The sequence below is a fragment of the Protopterus annectens genome, chromosome 15.part0 (assembly GCF_019279795.1).
Source record: "Protopterus annectens isolate FY-2018-M chromosome 15.part0, PAN1.0, whole genome shotgun sequence".
Taxonomy (NCBI): domain Eukaryota; kingdom Metazoa; phylum Chordata; order Ceratodontiformes; family Protopteridae; genus Protopterus; species Protopterus annectens.
In genome coordinates, this window is record NC_056749.1 from 90,219,327 (window position 1) to 90,231,920 (window position 12,594).

Sequence of the window (12,594 nt, forward strand, 5' to 3'; positions counted from 1 at the left end):
TAAATGCTACTAGAAAAAAGAAAACAATTTAAACAGCTCTAAAATTGAAAAAATATACAAAAGTTTTAACTGGCCCGAGCCCTCCTCAACGCGATCTGCTGCAGTGGCAAACTAGATCTGGGGGATGGTAGAGGAGGATCATGGGATATAGACTGTGCCTCGAGCTTTCTCTTAGATGCAGAGCTTGTGAAGCGGCCGACTCGGAGCTGAGGATCGGCTCCGAACCCGTGTGTAAGAACAAACGGGGAGATCGAACAATATCACATGAGGCATCATTGTGGGAGAATTTGGGAGAGCCCTCCCCTTTAATGAGTTCAGTGCCCTCGGTGAGGGATTCCTTGGAGAAATCCAAGTACTGCGTCTTACACTTGGTCTTTCCATGAACCTTCCTGGCTGAGTAAGCAGGAGGAGACACAGAAGAGATGGTGTTGCCCTGAATCCAGGGAAGCCTGGAGACTCAAAGACAAGGACTGTCCAAGAATGCAGATCAGCAGTCACATAAAGCTTGAGAGATTGGACTGGATCTGATGTAACTGCTGAAACTCCAAGAATGGCAGAGGATCCTCTCACAATGTCAAAGACCAAGACTGAAGCTGGACGGCTGGACTGAGTGGATACCTCTCAACTTTCTTAGCACAAGAAATCTGGACAAAGCCTAAAATAGTGAAGGGACAAAATCCAAAAATGGAGACATTTTAAATACTGGTCTTTCAAACTTAGAAAAACAAAATAATTTGCTTCTGAAGGATATAACGTCTAAAACTGATATGTCGGTTATTATTTGGTGACGCCACTTTTCAGTGATTTGCCATAAAACCACAAATTTTATGAGGAACAGACCAAAAAAATAGGAGGCAAATATTTGGGTATTCTGACAAAATATGGACAACTGAGAAGCATGCCAGCACTCCTCACATGTGAAGGCCCAAGCAAATCACCGGTGCTGACTTGATCAGCTCAGATATTGAGATTGGAGCCGAGATGCAGGCATGGATGACTTAGACACATGGAAGTTCAATTGTGACCCTGGGGCATCGGGATCAAATGCTTGGCTGTGAGGCATGCCCAGCTCAGACAACTCCTTGTCAAGAATGCAGTTAGCTCATTCAACTCCAGCACCAAAGAAAATGAGGAAGGAATAGCAACACTGGGACCTGAAACCTCATGCCTTGATGCAGAAGAGGCAGGAATAACACCTAGCTGCATATGGGCCTAAGGGAGGGATCACATCAGTTGCTTCAGATCTGATGGTCTAAGGCTCTCTACTGACCTGGCAGACTTGGATGAGGAAGCCACAGAAGATGGCTAGGATTACCCCCTTAGTGGTCAACAGAATTGAAAATTTTATCTGAAAGGGTGAAGATCAGACCAGATGAGGAGAGGGGGATGGTCACAGAGAAAATTCCACTTGAGTGATAGGGCAGATGGAACAGTGAAGTCTGCCCAACGATGTGGTAGGGTCCTTAGCTAAAGAGAGACTGCATATGTTCAGGGAAGGGGAGTTGAAAGACTCAGAGACCAACAGCATCAGAGATCAGGGCTGAATTGGCACCAAAAGATTCAAAGTGGTCAGAGATGGAGGACCTGAAAAACAGTGTACCTTTAGTTCCTGCTGTCCCTCAGTAAATGAAGAAGGCAGTTTGTGATCCTCCTGCTCTTTTTCACGGGACTTGGACTCCTTGTCTCTTGACCTATCCTTCTGTTTTTCTGACTTCTTGCTAGGGAAGAGAGAGGAGAACGAGCCAGTGGAAGATTGAATGAGAGTTTGGTTCATCCTTCACTGAGAGTTCAAGCACCAAAAGCAGCATATTCTTGGCTTTCATTTCTAAATGAGCGGGTGGTAGTTACTGCCCACAAGAAACACATTTTTAAGCCCTGAATCCTTCTCAGTGTTCAAAGGACTCTATGACACACACACACACACACACACACACACACACACACACACACACACACACACACACACACACACTAACTACAGGACAGAAAAATCTTAAAGATACCTGCCTACCAAAAACACACATTAAAAATATCTAAGACACTACTTTAACTCTAATACTTACTATTAGCCACTAACAGCAGTAAATAGTTCACAATTAGCATTATATTAACTATTATCAAGAAACAAGGTAAGGCAGGAAATGTCAAATAACTACACATTAGCACAGGAAACGATGGTAGATGTCCTTCTCTTTACTGTTGCAGTATTCATTACATTAGGAATCCTCTGCCAAGGGCGGCCCAACATACAACCAATATACCAAAGCCTTGAAATTTGGGTTGGTATAATGGTTGATGTGTTTACCCTACAGACACAAGGAGCAGGGTTTGATTCTCAAAGGGGATAATTGGCTAGGTTTAAAATGGCCCACATGGGCAGTTAGCCTAGTATGAACTTATGAACCTTTAGATTGCTTTAAGTATGCCATACGTCACACGTATGCTCCTTGCGTAGCATAGGATACAAAAGTGACGTCCGGATGTACCATCCTCAGAAGTGAGAGCCCCGGTAGGAATGCCAGTCCAAGGAAAGGAAAGGTAATCAGTACATCCAGAAGAGAAATAGACCAGGGGTTGGAGGGAGGGAGTGAATATTGCAACAGTGAAGAGAAGGACATCTCCCACTATGATTAGATTTCACACAACTGTACTATGTCCTTCCATTTCACTGTTGCAGTATTCATTACATTACGGAGAGTGCCAAAGCTCAGGAAAAAACTTGGGAAGTAGAAAGGCCAAAAGGCAAAGCAGATAACTGAAAATGCCAGGAAGCAACAGAAAAATGTAAAAACTTCCTGAAAAGGGGATGGATCAGGATATGGAAACAAGCATTCTTGAGAACCAGAAACACAATACCAGCTTAAGGAAGCAAAATAGGGAAAAAAGTCTGAAGGGACAACATTCGAAAGGAGGACACCTTCAGAAAAGTGTTTAGATGAGACAGGTCTAGCATTGGTCTCCAAGTACCCTCTTTCCTGGGTAATAGAAACATCTTGGAGTAAAACCCCCCTCTCCCTTTGGGACAAAGGCATCTCTTGAATAGTACCCTTAGTCAAAAGGGCTCAAAGCACCTCTAGAAAAGGGCTCAAAGCACCTCTAGAAAGGAGGAGACTTGATGTCCTTCTGTTCTCATGTGGCAATATTCAAAACCCTTGGGTTATCCTCTGCTAGCTACCCATACATCCAGCCAGTATACAAAAGCTTCACATCACTGCTAGGTATGTGGGACATCTGATGTTGGCTGAGGGTGCGTGGGCCATAAAAGTGACATCTGCACATACCTTACCTCAGAACTTCTCTACTCCAGTAGAATATCAGCTCTTCCTGCAGTCCCTGCCATCGGATCTTCAAATTTAAAAGATAAGTACCCTGTTGGGGCCATTTTTTCTGATTTTTTAGGTCACTGCATGCTTGTTTATGTTCATGTCATACAAGAAAGTAAAGTGCAAGTGAAGACATCAGATCCCCATAAGGGTGCCCACAAGCTCTGCCTTTTCTGCTTAGGGCCTACACACGACCAAAGCTGTGCGATCTGTCAGGCCTTCATACCTAAGACACTCTGCAGTTGTCTGCATGCCCTTAATATTTACTTAGAAAATCAGCATCTTAAATGTCTGGCGCTAGCACCTGAACCTGCTGCTGTACCTCCTCCACCAGACGTCCCTCCTGTGGCCGATGTTTGCCTGGAGGAACATTTGGAATCTGCCAATATAGGTATAGTGGGGGTACCATTCGGGAGGCCACAGAACCTAGAGCAGAAAGCACATCTGTGGTGGTCTAGCAGACGGTGAGGGGAACCTTGGCTTGTTATGGCCATCCAGACAGGCTCTTCCACTGCTTCACAGCAAACAGAATCTAGGCCCTCCTTAGGCCCTATGCACTCTAGGCCCTCCTGGAAATAAAGAAACAGAGTAAACATGACCCCCCCCTGCAGAAAGCCAGCCTGATTTGCAGGCCTTTCCCCGGAGCCTATTTAATGCTTTTATGGCCCAAAGGCCTGCTATGGCTGCTTTTCCATCAGCTGCCCTCCACTTATTAGCCCCATGCCTCAGGTCAAGGGCACTCTCCAACCTGAAGCTGAGGATTCCTCAGACTCCTCTTCAGAGGATTCTTTCTTATGCATCTCAGAAGCCAGTATGCTTCCCCAAAGCAGGATTCTGTTGAGACAGATTCCCCATGAGATGACTTCAACTTTGGTAAGACCATTTCAGACATGAGAGAATATTTTAAGTGGGATTCTTATGAAATATCAGAGATCCAAAAAAGATACTATGAGCTCTTGCAGATGGACGCTCCTGCTCCTTCTACCATTCCTCCAGTCCTACCAGCCTTCCTGGATGCTTTCACCGCAGCTTCTGTGAATCCTGATTCCCCACCACCTGCCCCTTGAAAGCCTGACAGGTTCTATAAGGTCCCTGAAGGGGCAAAATTCCTGATTAAATGCCCGCTTGCAGACCCTGGCACGGTTTCAGTTTCTGAAGATAAACCATCCAGACTGCTTCCCCCCACCTCTGTCCTTCCCACAGACGAGGACAGTAAGGCAATGGAGAGCACTGCCAAAAATGTTTACACTTCTGTTACCTTGGCCTTTAGGACAGTAAATTACCAGACGCATATGTCTAAGTATGCCTTGGCACTTTTTACTCAGGTCACCAAGCTTTTAGCAGATCTCCCAAGGCTCAAATATCTAGCCTCATCTCAATGTCTTCTCAAGTCACGAGACATTCGATTAGATGCAACTATGATGCTGCAGAAGCCTCCGTCAGATCTGCAGCCTCTGTCTCAGTCATTAGAAGATACTCATGGTTAAGACTACAGGCCTTATCAGATATTAGGGCCAAACTCCTGGACACTCCACTGGATAACTCTGCCCTTTTTGCGAATACAGTGGCTGAGCTATTCAAGATCCTTCAACAAAAGGGGAAGGAACTCCAGGACCTCAAACACTTGTCTCCCCTATCCCCAAACTTCATAGGAACTACCCCTCCAAGACCCAGTTCATTAGAAAACACTCTATTCTAGGAGTAGAATGAGCACCAGGAAGTAGCAGACCCCTTCCAATCCTGCTCAGACTCCTGCCCAGAAACCTCAGTTTCAGGACAGGGCAGGTCGCCTGTGAATACCTGCCTTTGCTGTCCACATCCCCAGACTCCATTTCCCTGTCCCTAAGGATCTCTTACAGTCTTCCAGTTTAGTGAAGCATTACCTCAGACAGTCAGGTCGTGGACATTACAGAAAAGGGTTATTTCATGATCTGGATCATCCCACCCTCTTTAAGAGGCATCCCACAGCCACCCAAAGACCAGCTCCCTTTTTCAAGCCAGTCATAGACAGCCTCCTTTCTCAAGGAACCATACAACCCATTCCCCTGTCAGAAAGGGAAAGGACTTTTACTCCAGACTTTTCTTAGTTCCAAGGAAGGATGGACCATGGAGACATATCCTGGCTCTCTCCCACCTCAACCTTTTCTTACAAGTACCCATCTTTTGTATGCTTACTCTCCAGAACCTCTTTCCCTTGGTAATGCTGCAGGGATTTCTAGCCACCTTGGACATAAAGGATGCCTACCTACACATCCCTATAAGGCCCAACTACAGGAAATATTTATGTTTTCCTGTGGGTTGCTCACATTTTCAATTCTTTGCCTTGCCCTTTGGGCTCTCTACAGCTCCAAGGGTATTCACCAAGTGTCTGGCTCCAGTGATTGCTTATTATAGGGTCCAAGGGATTCAACATTTTCCATACGTGGACAACCTCCTGATACAAGCAGAATGTTCCAGATACCTAGACCACCAACTACACAAAGTTATCTCAGTCTTAGAGGCACTGGGATTCAACATCAATTACCCAAAGTCCAACCTAAATCCCTCCCAGGACCAAGTTTTCCTGGAGTGCAGAATAAGGACAGATGTCATGGGAGGATTCCTTCCACTCCAAAAGGTGGAAAACCTAAAGCAATACCTATCCTCTGTCCTCCATGCCACTGCTATGACAGCCAGACAATATCTCAGATTACTGGACCATATAGCTTCCACTATTCCAATGCTGCCATTGGCAAGACTCCATATGAGAAAACTGCAATAGTACCTGAGGTCCACATGGACCCAACACTCACACCCCTTGGACGTCAACATTCCCTTCCTTCCATGTATAAGGGTGGAGATCCTTTAGTGGTTGAACCAAGTCACAACCCATGACTTCCCTTACAACTCCTTCCCCCAGTTCAGGAAATGTACACAGTTGCCTCAGATCTGGGCTGGGGAGCTGTTGTGGGCACCCTGAGGGTGCAGGGAACCTGGTCAGACACCTTGAGGTGGGAGCACATCAACATCATGTTAATGAGAGCAATCCTATTTGCCTTGAGAGCCTTCCTATACATCTAAACAAGGACCCCTGAAATTGTTCACACACAACACTAGAGTTCTATGATATGTGAACAAACAAGGGGGGACAAAATCCTACTCGCTACGCAGACATGCACTCCAAGCCTGGTATCTGGTGGTCCAACAGGGAGTCACCCTGCAGGCAGTTTATATCCCTTCAGCACAAAACTCTCAGGCAGACACTTTGAGCAGGTCCATGTCACAATCCCATGAATGGGTGCTTCACAGGGATATGTTCCTGGACATTGTCCAAGTGGGGCACACCACAAATAGATCGGTTTGCCTCCCCTCTGAAAAGACAACTACCACTATTTTGCACCAGACTACCCAGTCCCCCTAGCGAGGGCAACGGACGCCTTTTCAATTTCATGGAAGGGGATGTTTCTCTATGCATCTCTCCCTTTCCACTCCTTCAAATAATCCTACTTAAAATCCAGCAGGACAAACCAAACATCTTGTTGGGGACTCCCTTTTGGCCAAGGCAACATTGGTTCACCCTCCTTCTGCATTTAGCCAGGGACAATCATCACAAGTTACCTCAAAGAGTGGACCTTCTCACACAGGACAAAGGATCCCTAATCCATCCCCACGTAGACTCTCTGGACCTAACTCTGTGGGTGATAGAAGTTGGATCCCTTAGACACCTTTAAAGTCCTGCAGGAAGCCAGGAAACCCAATACTAGGAGATCTTGTCAAAATGAAAAAGATTCTCCATGTGGTGTCTACAGAGACAGCTGGACCCACTTCAAGGTGAGGTCCCCTTAGTGCTGTCCTGTGTGAGCTCTTGCAAGCAGGGTTGGCACATTCCTCTGTTAAAGCCCAACTTGCTGCTATTTTGGCCCGTCTGCCTCTTGACCCTCCTCTACCATTCCATCTTCCTGCAAAGTTATTCCTCTGACTGTGAATACCAGAAGAGGGTCAGAGCTCCAGGCCATCATGGCAACACCTCCCTTTCTCCTCTTCCACAAAGACAGAGTGACCCTGAGGACCAACCCCTCCCTTCATGCCCAAGGTGGTCAATGAGCTGTCCTTGAACCAAGGTGTTCACCTGCCCACCTTTTTCCCATATCACCAGAATAACACTAAGAGAGTCTTGCATTACACCTTGATGTTCACAGACAGCTTAGATTTTACCTTGACAAGACCAAGTCCATTAAGAAATCAAAGCAATTATTTGTTTCCTTTCACCCCAGAGCTCTGGGAAAAGCAGTGACAAAACAGACCATTTCTGCCTGGATTTCCAGGGTTATATCCTTTTGCTACACCTACCATGGAAAACATCTAAATTCAAAATTAAGGCCCACTCCACTAAAGCAATTGCTTTATCTGGAGCCTTCTTTAAAGGACTGGACATTGCTTCCATTCTACAGGCAGCTACATGGACATCTGTCCATACCTTCACTAAACACTACAGAATGGATCACATCTCCAGATCTAGAGCGTGATTTGCTAGGGCAATCCCTACATGGTTTTGTGGAAAACGGTTCCATGCCACCCCCCCTCTTCTTCCATTTGAGCTCTGGCACTCTCACAAGGGTTTTGAATACTGCAACATGAGAATAGAAGGACATAGAATAATTGTGTAAAATCTTACCATAACCACAGATGCTATCTTCCAAATTGCAGTATTCATTCCCTCCCTTCTAACCCCCTTTTTCAATTAAAACTATACTTTCTTGGATGACATGGGATTTGTACAGCTATCCTGGGACTGGGTCCACCTGGGGCAGATGTCACTTTTATGGCCCACGCACCCTCGGCCAACATCAGACTTCCCACATACCTAGCAGTGACTAGAAGCTTTTGTATACTGGCTGGATGTTCGGGTAGCTAGCACAGGATAACCCAAGGATTTTGAATATTGCAACATGGAAGACAAGAACATCTATGGTTATGGTAAGATTTTACACAACTATTCTTTCCTGAGGGTGCTGAGGAACACCCATAAAAGGGGGAAAGGGATTTCTAAATCATGAAAACCCCTGGAGAATAATGGACAGGACCCAGGAATCCTGAGTAATCTGTAGCCAAACAGGAAGAGAGAGAGGCAAAGGAAAGTGGCTAGGAAGAATATGATTGGCAGACAGCACCTCGTTTATCTGGAAAGAGAGACTTCTGAGGCACTGAAGTCAGAGTAGCCTTAAGCAGGATGAACCCACTTGCCACCCTTTTTACCCTCAGGAGGAGGGTGAGATTGCCTGCGAATAATGGAAGGCTTATTGGGGTAGTTTCTCTGAAATTTAGGCATAGGAGAAAAACACATATTTAAGTTCCTGTAAATCCTTGCCCATATCCTAAAGGGATTTAAACAAAGCAGCAGCAGCTTCCCCAAAAAAATTATCAGGAGGGGTATCCATCAACTTAGCCTTAATATCATCAGGCAAAGGTTAAATCTGAAGCCCAGAATACCTCCTCATCACTGAACCAAAAGCAGCAGCTCTAGAGGAAGCATCTGCTGCATCATAACTACACTTGATGGAATGACGAGTCATGTGGGAGGAAATGCCTAACAGGGAAAGAATAGATGTCTTACCCCCAAAGTATGGTAGATCAGGAAGAACCTGAAAAGCCTAAGACAGGAGAGCCAACAAGTACCTGGACACATGGGTCTGATAATTAACAGCCATAAAAACCCAGGTAGCAGAGATGTAAACCTTCCTGCCTAGCCTTTTCAGGGTCCTGTTATCTTTATCAAAGGGCAGTAACTTGGGAGAAGAAAGCAATTGAGAGGGCTTATCAGATGCTATAGACACCACCAAGGAGTCAGCAAAAGGACACTTGCACAAAAATTTACAGTCCTCAAGCACCCTATAGAATCTGTTAGGTTTTTTGGGAGCAGGAGGCTGAGAGTCTGAAGCCTTAAAAGCATTGGGAAATGCATCCAACAACCCAGCCAAAACAGGAGGAACAGCAGAAGGCTTAAGAGAATCCATCTGCAGTAACTCATAGTATCTTTTATGTACCTCAGAGACCTGAGCACAATCCCACTTAAAGAACTCCATCATCCTGGAGATCATGTCCCAGAAGAAATCTCTTCAAAGGGAGTATCAGGACTGGTAGGTTCCTTTTCCTCTGATCCACAGTTTAAAGGACAGGGTGAGAAGAGTAAGCAAGGGATTCATCATCTGAATCCAGCTCCTCCTCCTCAGAGGAATCCCATTCCCTGGGTCTTTTTAGGGGAGTAAAGGACCAAGGGGGAGGCCCTGGAACAGAAACTCCATGAGGTGATTTCAATGCCATCAAAGCACTAAACAAACCCTGAAGTGAAGGTCTGCCATTCACTCTGTGTCTCCTTAAGCAGCAGGAGAAATGTTTAGTCTTTTGCTTTTTCTTCAATGGGACCATCCACCTTATAAAATCTGGAAGGCTCTGACCCTGGGCAGCATTCAATAGTAGGGACTTCTTCTCTGACTGAAAATTGAGGAACACCCCTAGGACCCTCTGATATAATCAGCTGTAGTTCCCCATGAATGTCCGAAAAGGACGTCTGTAATGCTTCCTTGGACATATTTAAAGTCAAATCCCCACCAGCCGCCAACCCTGTTGTAGCAGAGGAATCCAAAGACAACGCTGGGTGAACCTCCGAGCATTCACGTGCCTCGGCAGAGATGTCCAGCGGAGGATGAACAGTTGAAGATTCTGGCCTAGGCTTCTCGGCGTTCTTCTTCACTGATGGCTGTCCCTTGGAGGGGGGAAGTATCATTCATCACATCTTCACAAGAAGCTTAAGATGTTGATTTTCAAGATACAGAGTCAAAGAAAATAGTCTACTATGAAGGGTTTTAGGTGCAAAAACCTGACAGAACAGGACGTATGGTCGTGAAAGGCACCTAAGCAAAACAGACACTGGTTGTGGTGGTCTTTATGAAGAATCTATCTCTCACATTAGCATTTACCCTTCTTGGATTTCATGAAACCCAAAAAGCAACAATAAAAAGGATAAGTAAAAGCACAACCCCAATGGGGAATTCATCTGCAACAGCTTGGTGAACCAGCAACAGAATGCGCGTTTAGGCCAAAGATCAAGTGAAGGCATTCAGACTGGTGACAAAGAAGTTCAGAAGATGGTACATCCGGACATCACCTTTATGCCCAGTGATACGCAAGGAGCTTGTGTGTGACATACAGCATACTTTAAAGCAACCCAAAGGCTTTGGTATACTGGCCAGACGCCGGGCTGCCCTTGGCAGGGGATCCCTAATGTAATGAATATTGCAACAGTGAGATGGATGGAAATGTGTAATTATTACTAATTGCTTTTAATACTAATACCAAAGAGTACAGGGAAATAGCAAACTTGTGAAGCTAAACAATCCAAAAAAGGATACAAGCTGGAAGAGCTCTTGATCAAGATCCATACACATTGGAGGCAAATGAGATCTAAGGAGAGATTGTTAGAGTGGGGTATTATGGGTAGAGGCAGCAAAGCTCTTGGACTGTACATTGTGAAAGAGCCAGTGTCAGATTAGTCCTGGATTTGATAACTCACAGGTTGAGAAAGGATGGAAAAAAAAATAAAACAATCAGATCAGTTTATTCACACAATACAACCTGTATTTTGCCTCACTCTGGCAAGCAGACCATATTACAATGCAGGCTGATATGTAAAGCACTACGTCAGGCAAGCGCTTAATGAGAAGGAACAGTATGTAACAATCAACACAAAAGAAATGCTGCGAGACATTCATACACACATCAGTAACTTTTATATACTTTTAATTTAGAATATTATGCACACCCAGCTTAGTATTTGCTTTCTGAGTTAAGACAGGCAATCCCATACAGATGCGGTCAAATAATCTGAAGCCTTACTCCTAGCTGATGGTTTGTGCTCCAGTCATGGTTGCTAGCTACTGACGGAGGACAGAAATAGACAGTAGTTGTATCAGTAACAGAAAGGATGGTATCTGTAGAACAGAACATGTGTATGTACCTTAAGAAGCATTTCCAGATGTAAGGACGTGCATATAAACAGTGAGCACATGCAGGCAGCAGTGCCATTTTGAGAGAACAGCCAACGCCAGAGTGCCAACATGTATGAGTGTGGTAGTCAGTCTGTTTATAAGTTTAAGTTACAAAGCCTTATTCCAGATGTTTGTTGAAATGAACCCACAAATGCTCGTCTGCTTTATCCTGACAACATCCTGATGAAAGTCAGAGCTGCATTACACCAGTGGTTGCCATTTTCCAGACCTGAGGTGATGTACACAGCATCTGTTCAAAGTAAAGCACACAAGATCCAGCTTCACAGACCTAGGCCTTACCTGTCAGAATGCTCAATCCTCACACAAATTTCAGCTTCACAGACCCAGGCCTTGGCTGTCAACTGCTTCATCCTTCTCCATCCTGAATGGCCCTTCATTTTAGTTTTACATCTAAACACAGATTCTCAGTGTCATGGAGTATCCAGCACCAATATCATCTGGCATCTCAATGCCTTTCATTTTATGGGAAAAACACAGTAGTGAAGCATTACCAAAGTTCAATATGCAGATTGACAGACTTTCACTTTTTGCCAAGTAGCTCAAGCTTACCTGATCCAGTTCCAGCAGCTGCTTAATCTCCCCATGGACTATTTTGGTTTTAACTTCATTGGCATCTGACATGCAAAGTCTATAATTCAAGTCCCCTAGCCATAGAACAACACTGAAAGAAGGAAAAATAAAACCAATAAGTATATCACAAGACAGCACAGCAAGCTATTTTAGATACCACAAATTTACTTAAACTTGTTTAAAAAAATGGTACATGAACTGATCAAAAATGGGAGACTTTTAGCCATAATAAGTTATAACACAAACACACCAAATGCAATAGTGAAAAATCACAAACATGGGGTAGCTTAAACAACTGTAAGACTAGCACAGAAGAAACTATATGTGTATATATACACACACACACACACACATATATATATATATATATATATATATATATATATATATATATATATATATATATATACATATATATATATATACATATATATATACATATATATACATATATATATATATATATATATATATATATATATATATATATATATATATATTATACACACACATGTATATACATATATGGAGAGAGGGAAGTTTACTATTAGAATTCCAAAACTGCTTTGGTCGACCGGCATGTGGTCGAAAGGCAGTTTTCAAGTGGGCAGAATGCGAAACCAAAATACATTAACTACAGCGAATGGGTAGTGTAG

At 44.2% G+C, this 12,594-nt stretch overlaps 1 protein-coding gene across 1 annotated transcript in view; it reads right to left on the reverse strand.

Annotated features, from left to right (window-relative positions):
- OCRL (OCRL inositol polyphosphate-5-phosphatase) overlaps positions 1–12,594 on the reverse strand; it is a 2,544,778-nt gene that overhangs the window by 1,534,179 nt on the left and 998,005 nt on the right. The window contains exon 13 of the mRNA XM_044057236.1: positions 11,918–12,029. Within this exon, the coding sequence (XP_043913171.1) occupies positions 11,918–12,029 (112 nt within the window). The remainder of the gene's footprint in view (positions 1–11,917; positions 12,030–12,594) is intronic.